General features: G+C 41.1%; 1 protein-coding gene across 1 annotated transcript in view; it reads left to right on the top strand.

Annotated features, from left to right (window-relative positions):
* LONRF2 (LON peptidase N-terminal domain and ring finger 2) overlaps positions 1-23,400 on the top strand; it is a 45,297-nt gene that overhangs the window by 5,045 nt on the left and 16,852 nt on the right. Inside the window, exons 2-4 of the mRNA XM_081326469.1 lie at positions 16,739-16,857; positions 17,355-17,477; positions 22,309-22,470. Of these exons, the coding sequence (XP_081182595.1) occupies positions 16,739-16,857; positions 17,355-17,477; positions 22,309-22,470 (404 nt within the window). The remainder of the gene's footprint in view (positions 1-16,738; positions 16,858-17,354; positions 17,478-22,308; positions 22,471-23,400) is intronic.

Raw genomic sequence — 23,400 nt, 5'->3', positions numbered from 1 at the left:
TTAAACTTAAGCTTAAGGAGCAAATCTAAGTGTTTGACACAAAAATTTACTCCATTCAGTGATAATGTATTTGACTTACTGTATTTATAATGTTTGGTGTTAAACATGCCACAGATCTGGGTTTTTAAATAAATACATAAGAATGTGTCAGAGAAAGTCAATAAATCTTGCCACACAACATTACCTAACTTTTGTTTAGAGCTACCTTGTGTATATAAGATAGAGGATATGTGGAAATGCACATAATTTACGACAGGTTTTACCTACATTCTAGAGGATTATGTACTTTTTACATTGGAAAGCAGAAGGTCTAATGAATGGGATCCAATGGAAAACAAAGCCTGAATTAATCACTCTGTATCAAGTTATCAACAGTGAAATGCTTTACTGCCTTGCAGTTTATGACTCATCCTGCAGCATTTCTAGAAAAGCCTTTTCCGGTTTATGATGAAAACAGCCATATGTAAAATGTGTTGGTACTGCCGCTTTGATACAAAATAGACAGATTCATTGCAGAACCATTACCTTTGACCTCTGCTGGTAAAACATCCATAGTGATTTACTTATTAATGATTTTATCCAAAGTTGCTAACCTTTGCAGGCTTATGTAACAAATATACAGAGTAAACAAGGGCCAGCTAAGTCAGATAATAATTACACTTGAAATTTCCTTTATTAAGGAGATAAAAACCTTTTGTCCAAACTCTGTGTAAGGATTGTTTTGTCTGCATTATGCAGAAGCAAAGCTAGTATTACTTCTGAGTATAGGGTTTAACAGAACTTTATAGTTAAACAATATCCTAATGATTCCTGAATGTTGGCATAGCTGTATTATTATAGCTGTATATGTACTTATTTACCAAAGAAAGATGTGGAGGTCAGATGACTACAAATAAAACTGGATGCCTTTGAAGATCAGCCTTTGCTGTTACTGGAGAAGAGCATTCATTCATTCATTCATTCATTCATTCATTCATTCATTCATTCATTCATTCAATTTGTATAGCCCTCAAACAAGTAACTCTGGGCAGCATACAATCATAAAGAAAATTTAGACAATACAAAAAGAAATTCAATTCAGTTATCAGCCAAGAAATATTTTAATCCATCAGTGTCAACATAAATCAGGAAATGGAGCCCTTCACACACTTGGGACCTCAGGCTGGGTACATAGCCAAGTCTTCAAGTCCTTCCAAAAGGCCATCAGAGTTGGGGGCCATTCTAATATCTGGAGAGAGACACAGATTAGAGGGCAATGGCTAAGAAAAAAGGTATGTCTCCTTATCCCTGTCAGCCAATATTCCCTGGCTGATGGGACCTGAAGAATGCCCATCTTGCCAGACTAGATTGGGCTGGTAAAAATAACTGGGAGAAGAGTAACCTGGCTCAAGATGTGAAGGGCTTTAAACAGTGACAACTAGTACATTGAATTGCGCCTAGAAGCACATTGGCAGTCAATGCAGCCCCTGAACTATAGCCAACACCATTTACGACCTATACAGCTGCATTTTGTACCAGCAAAAGCTTCCAAATGCTCAAGGGCAGCCCATGTGGAGCATATTACAATAGCCCAAATGGGAGGGCACAATCGGTGCACAGCTTGAAGATGTGCAAAGACTCTCTTTGTCTGCCTTGGTTACCACTTGCTCTTCTAGTAGGAGCCGCGAGTCCAAGAGGGCCCTCAGATTGTGTATCAAGCAGGACTAGACGTGAAAAAACTTTGATACTAAAAGACCCAACATTCAAAGCCACTTTGCTGGCTGACTTCATGTACAGCCTTGAGAAAGATTGCCTCCAGCTTTGAGGAAGATTGTTTTGGGTAGGTTTCTAGCTGAGCTTTGCATCAATTGGGCACATCTGTTAGCAACAGCAGGAAAGGTAAGTGGACTTGGGCAAAGTGGGGCAAAAAGAAGTCCAGGCCTCTTGGTAGTATTGGTGGGGGAGCAACAAGATCTGCATGCCACTGGGCCTAGCTGGCTGAGGCCTTCTATCTGTGGTGGGCAGGAGAAGGGGCTTGGGAATGGAGGTGGAAAGCCCACATGCTATTGGGCCTAGCCAGCCAACACCTTTCGGTCTACAGCAAGTTTCCGTATGCCAGTAAAACTTGCCAGCAAAGGCCTCTTTGCCTGGGGGTGTGTGTTTGCAACACTGCTTGGTTGTAAGGGTGGGCACGTTGCTAATCACCCAAACTTTGATCACATGACCGTGGAATGCTCAATGATTGGAACTTTAGGCAGGGGTTGTAAGTCCCTACAGTACCATTGTAATTTCAAACAGTTGCTGAATGAATGGTCGTAAGTTATCTGTACAATAAGAGAACGCCAGTTCCACCAGGGCATTCCTGTTATTGTAAATGGTATGTCTTTCAGAAATTGTGTGAATGGATGGGATTGTCTGATAGTACTAAAGAAGTTGCTGAGTACTTTTTCAATATGTTTTTCTACCCACATTGCTATAAATAGGACCCCTGCTAGCTATTGAATTCCTAGACAGCTTTGTGTAATTTGGACCTTGATTGTGTCTCCCAGCAGGCATTCCTGTTGCAAATAACTCTCTCCTCACAGGTTTTCTCCTTTTCACCCAGTTTGCTTTAAGACACTCAATATCTGAACTACTTATAGGAATTGATTTACTACAGCTTTCCATTATGTTGCTGGCATTGGTATTTGACCTAAAAATAATAGTAGAGTATCAAAATAACGAAAAATTCATTCTTTTCATCTTGAATTCTTTCAGGGAAGGTATTTGAATGAGTTATTGTCTAAATATCTGTGTTGACCGTTAAAAATAAGATTAGACAATTTTCAGTATTAATTACAATTAATTTTCCCCTCTCCTCCCTAAATCTTGTTTGGCTTTATCTGCTATTGTGTAAGAGATATTATTCCATTTTGGATGCCATTTTATTGATCCCTATATGAGAAATCTACACTCAGTAAATCAACTTTGGTTCCCATATGAGAACTGCTATATTTAAACATTTAAAAATAGGTTCATACGTGCCCATGCAGTCAAATAGTTTAAAACCTATAGTTAACAAAACTAGCTTCTCCCTCTTTTTTTTGTTTCTGAGTAAGAATTCATGTTTTTGAGATTGTTTGCAAGATAAGTTGTGGCAAAATTGTGATTAAGCATGTAGAATTGAAAGTGCTTCATTCAGATTTTATTTATCTAATGTAATTATTATGAGGGAGACCATGTATTTCATTCTCTTCTATATTAGTAAGACATCTTTCAGGGCTAATACATCAGGATTAATTCTGACTATGAACTGCATTGCTAATGAGTTTTGATTTCACCATCACAAACCAGTAAGAGATTTCTTTAAAAAGAGATAATAAGCCTCCTTCCAGGGTCAATCCAAGTGGTACATAATGTTATTCTAAAACTGTGGTAAATGGCAAAAATAGATCATAGATTTTCACAGCGTCTTTTTATTGACAACTTTCTGATAATGCTGTTCGAGACCATTAAAATGAGCAGGGAAGTCTCCGTATGTAGTACCGTATATACTTGAGTATAAGCCGAATTTTTCAGCCCACTTTTTGGGCTGAAAAATTCCACTTCGGCTTATACTCCAGTCAAAAAAAAAACTTACCGAGGACTTGTGCGCGGCCGAGGCTTTGGTGCTTCCGGGATCGCGCGCACCTCTCCCAAGCCACCGCCGTCCGGAGACCTGCCGAAGTTTGGGGAGGTGCGCGCCTCCCCAAACCTCCCCAAACGTCGGCAGGTCTCCGGACCTCCACGCCCTGCCTGCCTGCTTCTTTCCACTGCGGAAAGAAGCAGGCAGGCAGGGCGCGGAGGTCCGGAGAACTGCCGACGTTTGGGGAGGTTTGGGCACCTCCCCAAACCTCCCCAAACGTCGGCAGGTCTCCGGACTTCCGCGCCCTGCCTGCCTGCTTCTTTCCGCAGCGGAAAGAAGCAGGCAGGCAGGGCGCGGAGGTCCGGAGACCTGCCGACGTTTGGGGAGGTTTGGGGAGGTGCGCGCCTCCCCAAACCTCCCCAAACGTCGGCAGTTCTCCGGACCTCCGCGCCCTGCCTGCCTGCTTCTTTCCGCAGCGGAAAGAAGCAGGCAGGCAGGGTGCGGAGGTCCGGAGAACTGCCGACGTTTGGGGAGGTTTGGGGAGGTGCGCGCGCACCTCCCCAAACCTCCCCAAACTTCGGCAGGTCTCCGGACGGCGGCGGCTTGGGAGAGGTGCGCGCGATCCTGGAAGCACCGAAGCCTCGGCCGCGCGCAAGTCCTCGGTAAGCTCCGGGCGGTCACTTGCTTCGCGTCTCCTGAGGGAAGGGGGGGCGACTGGAGCGGGCGTGTTTCCTCGCCTGCTGGGCGCCGCGATTTGCCCGGGGAACGCGCGGGCCCCGAATGGCAGCGTGGAGTGAGGAAGCGGACAGCCAGGGCTTCCCCGAGAGCCGCGGCCACACAGGGTATTCCTGTGTATTCAGGCTTGCAAAATGGCGGATCGAGCCTCTGCTGGCAGCAGAGGCTTGCAGAGCGCGGATCCAGCCTCCGCCGGCGGCGGAGGCTTGCAGAACGGCGGATCGGCTTATACTCGAGTCAATAACTTTTTCCAGTTTTTGGGGGTGAAATTGGGGGTCTCGGCTTATACTCGAGTCGGCTTATACTCAAGTATATACAGTAATTGTCTTATAGGCCATTACACAGAAATAATTTTGATAGTGATATAGTAGCAAAAACTACAATAAAGCTCAGTTAACAATGTATGTTGTTGTTGATAGCTGCAAAATCGTGTCTAACCCATCGCGACCCCATGGACAACTTACCTCCAGGCCTTCCTGTCCTCTACCATCTTCTGGAATCCATTTAAGCTCACACCTACTGCTTCAGTGACTCCATCCAGCCACCTCATTCTCTGTTGTCCCCTTCTTCTCTTGCCCTCAATCTTTCCCAGCATTAGGCTTTCCTCAGCTATTTGCGAAGCTTCCTCAGACAGCCATTTTGCTTTCTTGCATTTCTTTTTCTTTGGGATGGTTTTAGTTGCTACCTCTTGTTCAATGTTGCAAACCTCCGTCCATAGTTCTTCAGGCACTCTGTCTATCAGATCTAATTCCTTAAATCTGTTTGTCACCTCTACTGTATATTTATCAGGGATGTGATTTAGTTCATACCTGAGTGCCCTAGTGCTTTTCCCTACTTTCTTCATTCTAAATTTTGCAACGAGAAGCTCATGATCTGAGCCACAGTTAGCTCCTGGTCTTGTTTTTACTGACTGTATAGAGCTTCTCCATCTTTGGCTACAGAGCACATAGTCAATCTGATTTCTGTGTTGACCATCTGGTGATGTCCATGTGTATAGCCGTCTCTTGGGTTGTTGAAAAAGAGTGTTTGCTATGACCATTGTATTCTCTTGACAAAATTCTGTCAACCTGTGCCCTGCTTCATTTTGTACTCCAAGGCCAAACTTGCCTGTTATTCTGGTTATCTTTTGGCTTCCTATTTTAGCATTCCAATCCCCCATGATGATAAGGACATCATTTTTTGGTGTTAGTTCTATAAGGTGCTGTAGGGCTTCATAGAACCGGTCAATTTCATCCTCTTCAGCACCTGTGGTTGGGGCATAGACTTGGACTACTGTGATATTGAATGGCTTGCCTTGGATTCAAACTGAGATCATTCTGTCATTTTGGGGATTGTATCCCAGTATTAATTTTCCTACTTTTTTATTCAATATGAAGGCTACTCCATTTCTTCTGAGGGATTCTTGTATAGTATAGCAGACAATACCTTACATAAAAGGGCTCTCTAATTCAATCCTGACAGGACAATGGGTATATGGCTGTGTTCTCTTAGCGTACTAATAGCATAAAGAAGTCTCAATTCTGAATCTATCCATTATCTTTGCCTCTACATTTCTACTTTTTATTTTTTGGTAGAGAAATGGTTTGCCCCTGTTTTCCAGGAAATCTTTGACTATTCCAGAGCCTAGCATTTCCTGATATAAGTCAGGTCTTTATCCCGTGTTGTTTTAATGGTATCTGTACCATTTCCTTCTTCAGCCACTGTTTCCTTCTGCTCTCCTGAATGCAGAAAGGCTTTACCATTTCAATGGCCAGATTCTTACATGGCTCTAAGGAGACAGTTTCCTTTGGTGCTGCCTTTTTTTTAATTATTTTCCCAAAGCTGCTGAAATCAGCTGAGTCAGACTGTCTAGACTTACTGAACATAAAAGCTGCTAAATGGGGCACTTTTGAGAAGGTTACATTACATATGCTTTTTCTTCTCTCAATCACAGAGATTTAGTAGTGGGATATCTCTGCCTATTCCTGTTACTTAATTAAATTAGCTTAAGTATAAATCACCTTGCTTTGCCCTTTTCTCTCAAGACAAGTCTTTGAAGAATTTTTTAGTAAGTGTCCAATATTTTTGTGGTAACTACTTTGTTGTCTGTATGATGGCTTATAAAAGAGCTTTAATGCTGAAATTTATAACTATAAGGTGACCAACTTTTTTACAATGAGGAGGACACAAATAAATTGAAGAAAAAAATATTGTAAATAAAATAAACATTTTATTCATTGCAACAATAATACAGAATACACTATAATATGATAAATGCATAATAAAAACATTTGCAACAATAACATTTTATATTGTAATTATGCTTACATGCCTATTATTATTTAAATTACTTTTCCATTGAATGAATATTTTTGTCAATGTATCATCTTCTAACAATATATTGGAAATATCTGAACAAGAAATATCCTTCATATTGAATTTTATGGCAACTGCTACAGCTAGAGTTGTCAACATTCAGTTTTGATTTCTTACTTTTCCAAAAATCATTAGCAATTGGAAAAACCCTTTTAATTGCTGCATTAGTTCCAGGGCAGCACAACGTAAATTGAACAAGAATAAATAAATTTTCACATGGAATATGTTCATTTTCGAAATGGCTGAATATTTCCACCCATCTTTTATCAATTTCAATGTGTTTATTTTCCCATTGTATTAATTTTTCAGAATTTAATAATACATTCGGTCTTCTAATTTCTTCAAAGAGACAATTGTCATCTATTTTAATGTCCGGCATTTCTTTAGATAAAAACTCAACACAAGATTCAATATCTGTCCAATAAACGTGCGATGAATTCAAAAAACACCATTGAAAACTGTTATTTCCTGTGATATTTGTTTCAGACCATTCTTCAATATATTGAAAACATGTTTGGTAAAAGTTCTGCGCTTCTTTGATAAACTTTTCCATTATGCCCGGATTTGATTCCTCTAAGTCTGGCAATTTTCTTTTTATAACTAAAGAAAGAAATTTTTCTTCAAATCAAGTTTTATATTGAAGGATAAAGTCATTCAAAATAATACTAACTTCTGTAGCTGAAATGTGTTCACCTTCAATCTTTTGAATCGTTTTGTGAAAAATAGATGCTTGATTATGTACAAAATACATTAATATCACAGATATTTCATTATTGAAAAACGATTCCAGGATTTTAGGACATTTGTCTAAACTTAAAAAATATGAACAGAGAGGCTCAAATAATTGTAGAACATGCTTTATAGCAGGTATTAGAGCAAGCCATCTAACTTTTGAATATCCTAAAAGTTTTTTGTATTGAACATTCGCTTCTTCACAAAATTGTTTTAAAGTAGCCACACGAACAGTAAAACGACTAAAAACAAATAAATTGTAGTTATTATTACTTCTACATCAATTGGCATGGCACATGACGCCGTGTTGATTGCTTTTGACAAAATACGTGCATTACAACCTATTCCTAGTATTTTCTTTTCGAGTAAATCTTGTAATTTTACATACACATTATTCACCCCTTTGCATCTTCACCCACCAAAATTTGTGTTTGTATTATCAGCTGTTAGTGCAACAACTTTGGATTTCAAATTGTTTTCGTTTATTACTCTGTATAGATGGTTTGACAAAATTTCAGCAGTTTCGCCCTCAATGGATTCTAAATTTAATTTTTTTACTTGAATGCCCTTGGTAACATTAAAATATCTTACTAGTATTGGATACAATTTAGTTTCATTATGATTGGATGCATCAGATAAAACCGTTGCAAATGCTGCAGTTTCTAAGTCTTCTGTAAGTATTTTGTCACAGTAATTTTTAAATACTGATTTAATAATAGCCTCGCATTTTGTCTTGTCGCATGAAAATTTAGAATCATGAAACTTTTTCAATAATTTAGTTGTACAATCCATACTACGAAAACTTTGATTGTGAATTATGGTATGAAATGCAAATGTTCCCTCCATTGCAGCTAATTGTTTTTCATCTTCAGAATAATTTGAAGTTTTAAAAAAACTGGTTACTTTACAACTGGAAGCAGATGCATTTGATGATTGCTTATGTTTCTTGGTGGTCAAGTGTTTCATAATAGTTGCTCTGCCCCCAACTGCAATACAAAATTCTCTGCTGCAAATATTGCAGAAAACAATGTTATCCTTCTTTGATATGAGGAATGGAAATTCCTTATTCAATTTATTGTTGAAATAGCATTTCCTCTTTTTTGATTTTTCCATCCCTAAATGAAATTTAAAATTAAAAATAAAATATAGAGCTACACGAACGATGCAAGCACATTCATTATGAATAAATAAAATTAATTATTAAAACTGAAACAACATAAGCGTATAAACTTGTAACTAAAATTATACAAATTATAAAATTAAATAGATAATGAATTAATAAAACGTGAATTATTGTGCTCACCTGTGTATGATTGAATATTCACTGAGAAATAAGTGAGTCTAATTTGTCCGCCGTGTCACATTTCGGTAAGAAGTAAACAAAGCCACTTGCGTGCGGTGCACTTTTGCACGTGGCACACTCTCAAAATAATTCTGTGCAGAGCGCATGTGTCTCATAATCGCATCTCGCCGCACTGTACCGAGCCTTGACGAATCGTCATGTCAAATACAAATATGTCACATCACACGCAACGGATCTGATCGGCATCAATCGAATACGGAGATTTACAAATTAATCTTCAAATATCGAAAAGGAGGACATGTAGGAGGACACTTTTCGAGAGAGGACAGAGCTTACAAAAGAAGGGACTGTCCTCCCTAAAGGAGGACGATTGGTCACCTTAATAACTAGCCTTTTCCCAGTCAGTATAATGAAATAATTATGGGAGTTATACTCCTGTTATAGTTGAAGCACTCCAAAGTGGAAAAAAGAGAAGATACACATTTCCCAGAGAATATTTCTCGTTGAATTTATTAGAATTATTTCTGAGCGGGCATGTGTAAGATTTCCCAGTAAATAAAATATAAGCTTTCATTGTGACTTTTGATACTCTCAGTAACCTATATAGACTTTTTGAGTGTTTCCTGCTGTTGGCCTGTTGCTGTATACCATGTGCAGTTAAGATATTGTTTATTGCTATTATTATTAACGCAGGTTCAGAACAAGTTTGATATGAGCCCATTTAGAATAGAATATTTCAATCCATTAAGCAATTATCTTTTGATTGAGATATGTTGTCAAATATGGAATAATTATCTGTGTCCATTACATTTATTGATAGGATTATGGCAAGGATTTATTTATTTAGCGTATGGCAGGTCACACACAATATTAATATTAAAAGCACTTCATATTTACAAGTTAAAACAGTTAAAACAATTTAAAAATAAATAATAATAATAATAAAACCTAAGAGGAAAACAGAAATAACATTTCAGAGTTTAATGTCGAGTTTGGAAATCCAGTCAATAGCTGGGGGCAAAGTTACGTCCGTGGCAATCCTTAAGCCACACGTGCCTCCTGGGTGGTGCTAAATGAGTAACAGACGAACTGGTAGCCAGACATCCGCGAGGATCTCCTGGCTTCACACACAACCCTACAGTCCCACAGTCCTTTTAAGGACTAAAAAATAGCAGAAATAACAGATGGCAAGGATTTTTTCCTCCATCTGTCATCTTCTGTGACCTTGGAGTGATGGTAGACTATTAATTTGACGTTTTAATAGGTCTTGTAATTAATTGTTGGATATTGACCTTGATTGTAGAAAGATGGGATGTTCATGGGACATAATGTTTGATCATATTTGATTAATATAGAGCTCACCATTAATAGTACTCCAGGCATTTATTCAACATCAGAAAAGATTCCAGACATTTAGAAATGTTATGAAATATAGACATTTTTTCTTTAGTTGTAGAAAAAGAGACAGATAACCTAGACCAGGGATGTCAAACTGCTGGCCCGCAGTCCGGTTGCATCATGTAGAGGCTGCGCCCACCCCAGTTCCGGCGAAAAAGGTTGTGATACGTTGTAACACATCACGTGATGTGGTGAGTTGACACCTGTGACCTAAGTGGACAAATATTAATCACTCTGTAGATACATACTTTTTTCCCCAGATTAATCAGCGGTGATCCATTGGTTGTGACAGGAATTAACTGAACAGATTGTCACCCGAGCCTGACATTACTGTAGATATCCGTACTTGTGGTAAATATCATAATGTTCTGTTGTTTGCCTTGGAACCTGAATCTGCTTGCTCTTTACCTATTGCTTCTTGAGATAATTCTTTGCTACAGTTTAGAAGGGCATTATCAAAGAAACAAGCGTTTTCCAAATTACTTTTAAGAAGAAAAATTAAGTTAAATAACTCCATTGTAATGCCTTGTAAAGTGTTGTTGGTTTTTCCCCCCCCGCCATCAGTTCTAAGTTTAAAGATTATCCATTAGCAATCTGTGGAAAAGGAACTTCTAGGTGAGGGATAATCTAATGATTCCAAAATGAATTCCTAAAACTTCCAATTTTCAAAGAACTTTCAGAGTCAGTATACAGTAAGAACAGATTTTGTACAGTTGCTGATAGACTTAACATCAGTTCCATCTTTTTTTCTTCTTTTTAATCTAAAGAGTTGATTAAAATACAACGTGGAAGTTTATACTTATATAATTTTGTTTTTCTTCCTTTGTTTACTTTTATAGGTTTTAAATAAACAGTGTTCAGTGAGGCATTGACAAGGTGCTCCACATAGGTGTTTTGCATCTTTTGGCCTAGTAAAATGTCTTACCTTATTCGAGGTCACATGCTTTGGTCTAGTAAATATGTCTTATTTTAGGTTTAGGTTTAATAAGCTTTTTCAGCCTTCCTGGTCCTGGTACCTTCTAGATATGCAAATTCAGTGTACAGCTCTTAGCCAACATGCCTAAAGTCCTAACGCATCTGGATGGTGGTAATTTGAGGAAGAGTGTTATTTGTCCACCTAGTACAAATAATTCACTTTAAATAAATCTTACCCATTTAATACAAAGTAGGTTTTATTAACCACAGCAGCCAGTTTAAAATGTATTGGTTCTTTTTTTCAAACAGAGTTTAAAAATTAAACTAGCTGACCGTGACCAGGGACATAAGAAATATATTTGAAATGAAATGGTGCATCATTTAGAAAGGAAGCAATTTTCCTTTTCCCTTCCAAAAGCATCACATTTGTTTCTCTAAAATTGGTTTTCATAGTTAGAAGACAATATCATGTAGTGGGAGTCTAGTTACCTAGAGACTGTCAGTAGCTCACATTTTTATGAAGCAATTTAATTTTTTGTTATGATGACAGTTCATGCACACAGCCTAGTAGTTTTCTTGGTGATGTTGTTTGCTGTTGCTTTCATCCACAATAATTTTGATATTGTTATTATTCTTTTTATGTTCAGATATAACTCTGGGTTTCCTGGTGGTCTCCTATCCAAGATTAGTTTAATATGATTTGTCCAGATGGTTTAATAGGAAATAGTCACATCTGGGAAAGGTCTGTATTAGGGTATTTAGTGGGACAAAATATTACAATTGCAGGTAGTGCAATTTAGTGACCATTTGAAGTTACAATGACACTCAAAAAATGACCTACAACTCTTACTTACAACATTCACAGCATCCCCGTGATCATGTGATCAAAATTTGGGTTCCTGGCAACCAACATATATTTACAATGGTTGCAGCCTCCTGGAGTCGTGATCCCCATTTGCAACCTTCCCAGTTGACTTCCAATAAGCAAAGTTAGTGGGGAAAGCAATATTAACTTAACAACCACATGATTCACTTAACTGCAATGATTCACTTAACAACCGGATAGGTTCCAGACGGCGCTTGGATTGATTCCTACCTCCCTTTCCCACAGCCCAGTCGAGACCTTAGTTGACGCCTGGCAACGGGCTGCTTCGGAGGCTCTCGACCGCGTTGTGCCTTTGCGGCCTCTGACCTGGCACAGATCCCAGTTGGCTCCTTGGTTTTCCATGGACCTGCGGGAGATGAAGCACCGGAGAAGGGGCCTAGAGAGCATTTGGAGGTCCAGTTGGTCCGAGTCTGACCGAACACAGTTAAGATCCTTTTCTAGATCTTACCTTGTGGCAATGGAGGTGGCGAAGCGTGCTCACTTCGCCACCCTCATTGCGTCCATAGATAACCGCCTGGCCGCCCTGTTTAGGGTGACCCGTTCCCTTTTAAATCAGGGGATGGGGGAGGACCCCTTATGGGGATGGGCCGAGCAGTTTAGTCAGTATCTGGTGAATAAAATCGCTCAGATTCGGGCTGGTCTGGACTCCGACTGGGCAGTGTTTGACGAGGGGGAAGCGATGGGTTTGGCCGATAACATTTGGAAGGAGTTTGATCCTGTGACTCCGGATGAAGTGGACAGGATCATGGGGAAATTAAGTGCCGCCACGTGTTTGTTGGACCCGTGTCCTTCCTGGCTGGTTTATGCGGCTCGGGAGGTTACACGAGGCTGGCTCCTGGCAGTTATTAATGCTTCCTTGAGTGAGGGGTGCTTCCCTGCCACCTTGAAGGAGGCGGTGGTGAGGCCCCTCCTCAAGAAACCTGCCTTGGATCCAGCTATTTTAAATAACTTTCGTCCTGTCTCCAACCTTCGCTTCCTTGTGAAGGTTGTTGAGAGCGTGGTGGCTCGGCAGCTCCCTTTGGTCCTGGAGGAAACTGAGTATCTGGACCCATACCAATCGGGTTTCAGGCCCAGGTACAGCATGGAGACGGCATTGGTCGCGCTGGTGGATGATCTCTGGCGGGCCCGAGATAGGGGTTATTCCTCTGTCCTGGTCCTATTAGATCTCTCAGCGGCTTTTGATACCATCGACCATGGTATCTTGCAGCGATGTCTTGAGGGGGTTGGGAGTGGGAGGTACCGTTTTACGGTGGTTCTCCTACCTCTCGGGCCGTTCGCAGATGGTGTTGGCAGGAGGGCAGAGGTCAACCCCGAGGCCCCTTAGTTGTGGGGTGTCTCAGGGGTCGGTCCTCTCTCCCCTCCTGTTCAACATCTACATGAAGCCACTGGGTGAGATCATCCGTGGTTTCGGGGTGAGGTATCATCAATATGCTTATGATACCCAGCTTTTCATCTCCACCCCGAACCAACCCAGCGATGCCCTCGACGTGATATCCCGTTGCCTGGAAGCGGTACGGATCTGAATGGGGAAGAACCGGCTCCAGCTCAACCCGGCCAAGACTGAGTGGCTTTACGTATCGGCATCTCATTTAGTCCAAGAGGTTCCATCTTTGGTTATGGGAGGAGAGGTGTTACCTCCCGTTGATAGGGCGTGCAACTTAGGCGTCCTCCTGGATACACGACTCAGTTTTGAAGATCATATAGGAGTTGTGGCCAGGGGGGCATTTGCCCAGGTTCGTCTGGTGCGCCAGTTGTGCCCCTATCTGGACCGAGATGCCCTACGTACGGTCACTCACGCACTTGTTACCTCCCGTATAGATTACTGCAATGCTCTCTACATGGGGCTGCCCTTGAAGACCACCAGAGGCTCCAGCTGGTGCAGAATGCGGCCGTGCGGGTAGTGATGGGAGCATCCTGATACTCCCATATTACACCCCTCCTGCGTGAGCTGCATTGGTTACCGGTTGCCCTCCGGGTGAGATTTAAGGTGTTGGTACTTACCTTTAAAGCCCTACATGGCCTAGGCCCGGGATATTTGCAGGACCGTCTGCTGCCGGGAACGACTTCCCATCGCCCAGTACGCTCACACAGGGAGGGCCTCCTCAGGGTGCCGTCGGCTAGACAATGTCGGCTGGCGACCCCCAGGAGGAGGGCCTTCTCTGTGGGAGCGCCAGCCCTGTGGAACCAACTTCCCCTTGAGCTCTGGATGGCCCCGGATCTCTGGTCCTTTCGCCGTGGCCTTAAAACATTCCTTTTCCATCAGGCTGACCTGGACTGACAGGGATTTTTAAAATGTTTTTAACTTATTATTGGGGCTGCTAGTTTAATTCTTTTTTTTAACTTTTGTATTATTGTATTTTTATTGTTGTTAGCCACCCTGAGTCCTTTGGGAGATAGGGCGGCATATAAGTCCAATCAATCAATCAATAAATAAATAAATAAATAAATCAACCAACCACGACAAATAGATTGTAAAATTGGGTGTGACTCATTTAACCACCTTGCTTAGCAACCAAAACTCTAGTCTCAGTTGTGCTTGGACCTGCCTGTATGTGACAGTTTGTTTTTGCTCTACCCTGCTGATTGTGTTGCATAATTTAGATTGTAACCATTCTGCCAGAGCACTATTTTGTCATATTTGTTTAAAAATCAATGTTGGAACTATGACATTTAAGTTAATGTTGAAAATATTTTTTTTTATTTTAATTCCATTTATATCCCGCCCTTCTCCGAAGACTCAGGGCGGCTTACAAGCTTAGCAGTAGCCTTCATTCTATGTATATGCCTGCTTATTAGGGCTTTCACACACCCCCCAAGTGGCATTATTACAAAGTCAGCTTAATTGCCCCCAACAATCTGGGTCCTCATTTTACCTACCTCGGAAGGATGGAAGGCTGAGTCAACCTTGAGCCTGGTGGGATGCGAACCTGCACTAATTGCAGGCAGCTGGTGTTACTTAAGGAGGCATTAGCCCACTGCTCCACCAAGGCTCTTTATGACATTATTCGTATCTTTTTTATATTAGCCATTTATCTTTTACCCAAGTAAAGAATTAACATAATGCACACAGGAATAGGCTAGAATGAATGAACTTTGAAAGAAGCATAGAATAACTGTTGGTTGCTAGATAGCTTTTTCAAGTTACAAAAATGTGTTTGTGTGTGCAGTCTGATTAATAAATTCCCAATGTAGCTTAACCACAAGAACATATTACAGTTGAAGGATTTCCAGATAGATTGAGTGTGTGTGTCTGTTATATTGTAGTGGTTACAGCACTGCCTTTGACGTGGAAAACCAGGGTTGAAATCCTGGCATAATACTTGCCCACGTCAAATGTAAGACTGACATGAACTAGGAGAGTCATGCCAGTTTGGACGCCACCCAGATTAACAGGTTCATGTCAGATTTTGGGGAACCAGGTCAGTCTGACAATAAGTGGGCTTGAATGAGACAAGAGAACCTAGAATTGATGGAATGCTACTACAACAGGAGACCTACTGAGTAAGGATATATGAATAAGTGTGGGTACCTAATATATAAATAGGCATGTTTGCTTGATGCACAACCAGGCAGAAATGGTATCAACTGTTAAGATTGAGAACTATCATCCATACAGTGCATAGACCAATTTATTTGCATTTTGATAAAAAATATCAACATTAATATTGGAAAATCCAGAATCTCCTTGATACACAAGAACCTGACTGAAATAAGTTATACTCTGGACTTAACTTTCTGTAATGAATGAAATGGAAATGATTTATAATTGGGGAAGACTTTTATCACTTCTATCATGGATATGTTACTAAAGCTTAAGTTGTCCTGATTCCTTTAGATTTCTAAGTGGCTTGTGATATTATTGATCATAATATGTAGGCCATCATTTCTATTGTTGTTTTACAGGTTGGGTAAGATTCCAGAGGATCCTTAATAAATGAGGGCATTACTGAATTGGAAGATGGTAAACGTAGCTGAAATGGAGAGCATGAAAGCAAGAAAGTTTGCTGATACAAAACTCTTTTCTAGATGTAGATTATGCTGTCCTTGTATTTCAAGCAGAACATACTAATATTCCTGGATAAGGCAGTATTTAAGCATTCCCAGTAATCATTCATATCATATCAATTTATCTTTCCAACTACATTGATCAACATTTTTAAAACATTTTGGATCAGTTGTGTATTAAATGTTCACATTAAAGCCTGAAAAAAGCTAAGGCTACTTCCTGCAAGTTTAGAAATACTCTTATGAATAATTTTGGAAATTGCTGTATGCCTGAATATGCTGGGAAGTTTATAGTAATAAAGAATGAACTAGTTATTTTTTTAAAATTAATATATTACAAGGCAAGAAACTGCTTTAGATTTGAAAGAAAAGAAAGCTCTTCGGAGCTACAGGGATTTAAATGTGGCATTTGTGTACAATTTATAAAATAGCCACATCTTTTCACAGATTATGTGGCTATTCCCTACAGCCGCCATGGCACCCTGGCAAAAAAGTTATTTGGTTTAAGAAATTGCAGGTCAGTATGTATTCATGTTCTGTGCTCCAAAATGCCTTTTTGGCCTTAAACCAAAAGCACCACATAACCAGATTGTATTGCATTGGTTACATTTATATTTATTTATATTATCATACACATGCTACGAATTTTAATTTTGCAGACTGTTTTTCTCAATTGAGTAAAATTTAGCAACATAACATACACATTTGCTCATATAACTTATTTGAAGACATTTTTGTTACAAAAGAATGAGTGACTAATATTTAGTTAGTTACTGTTTCAGAAAGTCATCATTTGTCATTTACACATTTTCTTCTTGTATTCCAGCTTCCTGTAAATGTTGGTTAATAGCACAGCAGGCAGAACTTTGTACAGCTATGAAGAATTATCAAAAAGCCCTTCATGATGCAGAAATACTGTGTCAAAATAAACCCCATTGGCCTAAGGTACAGTATATGTTTGCAAATTGACAGTTAAAAAAAAACAAAATATCTCTGCGTATAAAAAGGGATTTTTTTCTCACATATAATTTAAATCTCTTCAGCGAGGGTTTCTAGTCTGGTGCCTTAACTATTACACAAAACTGACTCTTTACTAGCTGACCTCAATTCTTTGGGGATACATACTGTCTCTAAAAATATGTAAGAGACATAAAATGATATTGAAAGTAATTGCAGCATTACTAGTTATACCCTTCTGCAATTTGCTAAAGTGTGCAAAGCCTAGTTGTTTGACTTAGATACATTTCCCACACTAAAATGTATCGTGTGATTAAAATTTGCACCCATCATTGTTTCCCTTTGCACCTTTGTTTCTTATCTTCATTTTCTGTTCTATTTTGAAATACCATCATGCTTGTAAGAGGTAAAGACACTCTAGCCAATATTTCTTGGAATCATGAAGCTTGAGCTCCTTATCACACTCTTTCTTTCTATGCATGCAGGGTCATTATGTCAAAGCACAAGCTCTTTCTGGATTAGGAAGGATTGAAGAAGCATTGAAGGAATTTCTTTATTGTGTTGCCTTAAATCCTGAGTGGAATTCAATGAAGATAGAAGCCCAAAAGGTAGAATATTAAACTTTTCGTCCATAATCAAAGTGTTATATTTTTATGCACTTGGTTTTTAGCCTCTACAGCTATCAGACTCATGTAAAATAAAAGTTGTAAGTGAAGTATTAATTATTTGATTATTCAGTTTTTTTATTCAGCTTTTTGGTCACTGAAAGCCAATGATTGGCTGAATGGAAACCAAAGCTATTGGGTAAACTAAAAATACTAAAAAAAAATCAAAACAGATGTTAATATTTAACACAGTAACATGAACATTCTATTTGAGTCAGTCACTTTTTCTCAACTCAGGAAGGAAAAAGTATGCTCACCACCTTGAGTTATTCATAAAAATAATAAAGGCATGATAAAAAATAACTAAATAAAGTACCCAGTGAATTAGATATTCATAATTATTTTCCATTTTCAGTGTTTTCACTCCCTTTTTGAATTTTCCATTGGCTGGATTTGTTGGTCAATTAAGTCCTCTGTCTTTCTATATAACTCAGAAGAAATTTGAGGAGAAGGAAGAAGAACAGATTGAATGGAAGATGAACCTATAAGGACAATTCTGGGAAATTGGAGTAATAGGGAGGTGATCTAATGAATACAAATGGGCTAGTTCTTCCAAAAAAACTGCAACTAAATGGTCTTTCTTTTTTTTTTAAATTGAAAAGTTTTAAAATACATTTTTGAATACAAAAAACCCCTCCTCCCCCCCTCTCCCCAAAACCTCCCTCCCCCTCCCCGACTTCCCAGAGCTGAATACAGGGTATAAAAATACAAATAAACATAATCTAAAATATGCTAACAACTGTAAAACATTAAATTCTATCGCACTTTAACTCACCATCATCAGAATAGTAATAAAATAACTACAAAGTAATTATACATCATATAAATCCGCTACTTATTCAAATGCTAAATGAAACTTTTTAGTCCCATATTTATTCTGGATATAATCAATCCATCTCCTCCATTCCACAATGTATCTGTTGCGATTGGTCTTTCAAATACGCTGAAATCTTTGCCATTTCCGCCAAGTTAGAAACTTTTAAAGTCCACTCTTCTATAGTCGGCAGTTCTTCCTTCTTCCAATATTGGGCTACTAAAAGTCTCGCTGCCGTAATTAAATTCAACATCAACTTAATATCTATAACAAAAAATAGAAATATCATAAAATTCAGCTCAAACATAAAGAATTTCAAAAAGGATACTTATACAATCATGGAATGTATCTTACCATATAAGATCAAAGTTTTGGCAACCTACAAATTTTACTTTCTCTGTTTCCTATTTCATTTCCCTCTTCCAGAATTCTACATTCATATGTAACTGTGTGCCAAACTGTTATCCACTCCACTATCCCATTAAGGAAAATGAAAACAAGACCGCTAAATGTATGGTTGTTTCAAATGTCATGATATTTCCTACTTGGAAGTTTATTCATGGTTGAATGGTGCTTGAAGGCTGACAGATGCAGATTAATAATTATGAATATATTTTTTATAATATTTTATTAGTTTTCTAATTTTCTAATTAAGTATTTAAAAAGCAACGTGGTGGATGGGTTAATCAATAGTTTAATAACATACATAAATATTTAGTACAAATCTCAAGTTACAACATTTATTTTATTTATTTATTTTAATTCCATTTATATCCCGCCCTTCTCCGAAGACTCAGGGCGGCTTACAAGCTTAGCAGTAAGATATTTACAAGCTTAACATCAGATATTTTCTCTCTTCCCCTTAATATCTACTATCTCCTATTAGGCTAATACAGTTCTTACTATTATCAACTAAGTAAAAACATCATTATTACATTTATCAATAAGTTTTAGCTTATACATATCTTAACTGTGTTTACGTTCAATCCTTATATACAATCAATGTCCTGTTATTGCTTTTTTCCCAAGCTTTATTTTTTAAAAACTTTTTATTAATTTTCCAATATACCTTTGAAAAACAATGTGGTGTCTGGGTTATAATAATTCTATTATGTACATATGTGCATTAATACAAATCTCCAACTGTTACAGCCAATATTTCCTCTCTTTTTTCCTTTAATACATACTGCCTCGTTTAAATTAATATACTTCTTATTCCATCCATCAGCTACTTAACAGCTTTCTTACATTTATCAATAATTTTACACGTCTTATTTATTTTGACATTCCATCTTTTGGACCATCAATAACCTTATAAATTTTTTCAGCTTTAGTTTTGCATTAACATTTACCAGGCGAGGAAACACGCCCGCTCCAGTCGCCCCCCCTTCCCTCAGGAGACGCGAAGCAAGTGACCGCCCGGAGCTTACCGAGGACTTGCGCGCGGCCGAGGCTTCGGTGCTTCCAGGATCGCGCGCACCTCTCCCAAGCCGCCGCCGTCCGGAGACCTGCCGAAGTTTGGGGAGGTTTGGGGAGGTGCGCGCGCACCTCCCCAAACCTCCCCAAACGTCGGCAGGTCTCCGGACCTCCGCGCCCTGCCTGCCTGCTTCTTTCCGCAGCGGAAAGAAGCAGGCAGGCAGGGCGCGGAGGAACGGAGACCTGCCGACGTTTGGGGAGGTTTGGGCGCCTCCCCAAACGTCGGCAGGTCTCCGGACCTCCGCGCCCTGCCTGCCTGCTTCTTTCCGCTGCGGAAAGAAGCAGGCAGGCAGGGCGCGGAGGAACGGAGACCTGCCGACGTTTGGGGAGGTTTGGGCGCCTCCCCAAACCTCCCCAAACGTCGGCAGGTCTCCGTTCCTCCGCGCAGACCTGCCGACGTTTGGGGAGGTTTGGGCGCCTCCCCAAACCTCCCCAAACGTCGGCAGGTCTCCGTTCCTCCTGCCGACGTTTGGGGAGGTTTGGGCGCCTCCCCAAACCTCCCCAAACGTCGGCAGGTCTCCGTTCCTCCTGCCGACGTTTGGGGAGGTTTGGGCGCCTCCCCAAACCTCCCCAAACGTCGGCAGGTCTCTGTTCCTCCGTGCAGACCTGCCGACGTTTGGGGAGGTTTGGGCGCTTCCCCAAACCTCCCCAAACGTCGGCAGGTCTCCGTTCCTCCTGCCGACGTTTGGGGAGGTTTGGGCGCCTCCCCAAACCTCCCCAAACGTCGGCAGGTCTCCGTTCCTCCGCGCAGACCTGCCGACGCTTGGGGAGGTTTGGGCGCCTCCCCAAACCTCCCCAAACGTCGGCAGGTCTCCGTTCCTCCTGCCGACGTTTGGGGAGGTTTGGGCGCCTCCCCAAACCTCCCCAAACGTCGGCAGGTCTCCGTTCCTCCGCGCAGACCTGCCGACGTTTGGGGAGGTTTGGGCGCCTCCCCAAACCTCCCCAAACGTCGGCAGGTCTCCGTTCCTCCTGCTGACGTTTGGGGAGGTTTGGGCGCCTCCCCAAACCTCCCCAAACGTCGGCAGATCTCCGTTCCTCCTGCCGACGTTTGGGGAGGTTTGGGCGCCTCCCCAAACCTCCCCAAACGTCGGCAGGTCTCCGTTCCTCCGCGCAGACCTGCCGACGTTTGGGGAGGTTTGGGCGCCTCCCCAAACCTCCCCAAACGTCGGCAGGTCTCCGTTCCTCCTGCCGACGTTTGGGGAGGTTTGGGCGCCTCCCCAAATGTCGGCAGGTCTGCGCGGAGGAACAGAGACCTGCCGACGTTTGGGGAGGTTTGGGGAGGCGCCCAAACCTCCCCAAACATCGGCAGGAGGAACGGAGACCTGCCGACGTTTGGGGAGGTTTGGGGAGGCGCCCAAACCTCCCCAAACGTCGGCAGGTCTGCGCGGAGGAACGGAGACCTGCCGACGTTTGGGGAGGCGCCCAAACTTCCCCAAACGTCTGCAGGAGGAACGGAGACCTGCCGACGTTTTGGGAGGTTTGGGGAGGCGCCCAAACTTCCCCAAACGTCGGCAGGTCTGCGCGGAGGAACGGAGACCTGCCGACGTTTGGGGAGGCGCCCAAACTTCCCCAAACGTCTGCAGGAGGAACGGAGACCTGCCGACGTTTGGGGAGGTTTGGGGAGGCGCCCAAACTTCCCCAAACGTCGGCAGGTCTGTGCGGAGGAACGGAGACCTGCCGACGTTTGGGGAGGTTTGGGGAGGCGCCCAAACCTCCCCAAACGTCGGCAGGAGGAACGGAGACCTGCCGACGTTTGGGGAGGTTTGGGGAGGCGCCCAAACCTCCCCAAACGTCGGCAGGTCTCCGTTCCTCCGCGCCCTGCCTGCCTGCTTCTTTCCGCTGCGGAAAGAAGCAGGCAGGCAAGGCGCGGAGGTCCGGAGACCTGCCGACGTTTGGGGAGGTTTGGGGAGGTGCGCGCGCACCTCCCCAAACCTCCCCAAACTTCGGCAGGTCTCCGGATGGCGGTGGCTTGGGAGAGGTGCGCGCGATCCCGGAAGCACCAAAGCCTCAGCCGCGCACAAGTCCTCGGTAAGTTTTTTTTTGTTGACTGGAGTATAAGCCGAAGTGGAATTTTTCAGCCCAAAAAGTGGGCTGAAAAATTCGGCTTATACTCAAGTATATATGGTAATACTTATCATTTCCAAATTTTTACATGACCCCAGTTCCCCACTCTAGTGTTCCAGATAAAATATCTTGTCTATTTCACTTCCATATTAACAGATTAGCAATACAATGTAATATTCTTATTTTAATTAATTTCCAAATATTATAGGTTCAATAACCAAGATTTCTCCCATTTCAGCATTTAATACATCCTCTGTCTTCTTATGTCCGCTTTCTCATATTTAAGCTTATAATTTATTATGTCAAAACATGTTGTTGTTGTTGTTAGTTGCGAAGTCGTGTCCAACCCATCGCGACCCCATGGAAAATGTTCCTTCAGGCCTTCCTGAATTTTATGATATTTCTATTTTTTTAATCTAGATAATGTGTGAGATGTTTTTTCCAGCATTTGAAAATGTTCCTGATAGTTTAACAACACCTTTTTGTAATCGGACGTCTTATACAAGATTGAAACCTGCATTTCTAAGTAGCATAAATACACAGTCTTCTAGTGAAGATGGGTCAACAGCAGAGAGCTCAAAGGTACTTAACACATGAGTCTGCTCTTTATTTCAGGACATTACATATAGCATTTTATTATATTCAGTATTATATTCAGAAGTGTACCATTGTCTAGTTTAATTTTAGTTTTAGTTTAGTTTGGGAAGGACATAGCTTCCCAAAGAAAACTGATTAATAATGAAATAGAATGGAATGGAAACTAAAAGTAGTGATTGGTTACTAAGATTACTAAAATGGATATATTATAAAAATCACCAAAATGGATGTATTTTATAAAAAAATGATTATGATTCAATATAAGTTAAAATTTGCATATTTGGAGAGTTCTTTTTAAAAGCAGATGTTAGCTGTGGGCACTAGGTTCCAGTTGCAACCATGGAAGCTACTCTGCCTTCTCCCTATATTATACATTTCTGAAATCTCATGGATGTGTGGCAAAATTTAAGGTTTTGGTGGGTTTTGAAGTGAGCACCCCACCATCATATACTATCCATTTGTGGATTCCTAATTTAAATATATACTTGGTAACTTATGTTTTCTATTGAATCCGTAATTCTAGAAAACCTGTATTAAAATATAGTCCATCCTTTTGTGTTCTGGTAAAGTATGCAGAGAAAGCTTTACCTGAGCAGCTGATTCATTTAGTTTCTGAAATATCCATATAAAAAGGTAAAGGTTCCCCCGCACATGCGTGCTAGTCGTTTCCGACTCTAGGGGCGCTCATCTCCGTTTCAAAGCTGAAGAGCCAGCACTTGTCCGAGGACGTCTCCGTGGTCATGACTAGATGCCAAAGGTGCACGGAACGCTGTTACCTTCCCACCATAGTGGTCCCTATTTTTCTACTTGCATATTTTACGTGCTTTAGAACTGCTAGGTTGGCAGAAGCTGGGACGAGTAACAGGCGCTCACTCTGTTATGCGGCACTCGGGATTCGACCCGCCAAACTGCCGA

This window comes from Vipera berus, assembly GCF_964194415.1.
Source record: "Vipera berus genome assembly, chromosome: 4".
Taxonomy (NCBI): domain Eukaryota; kingdom Metazoa; phylum Chordata; class Lepidosauria; order Squamata; family Viperidae; genus Vipera; species Vipera berus.
This window is presented reverse-complemented; position numbering and strand designations above follow the sequence as displayed.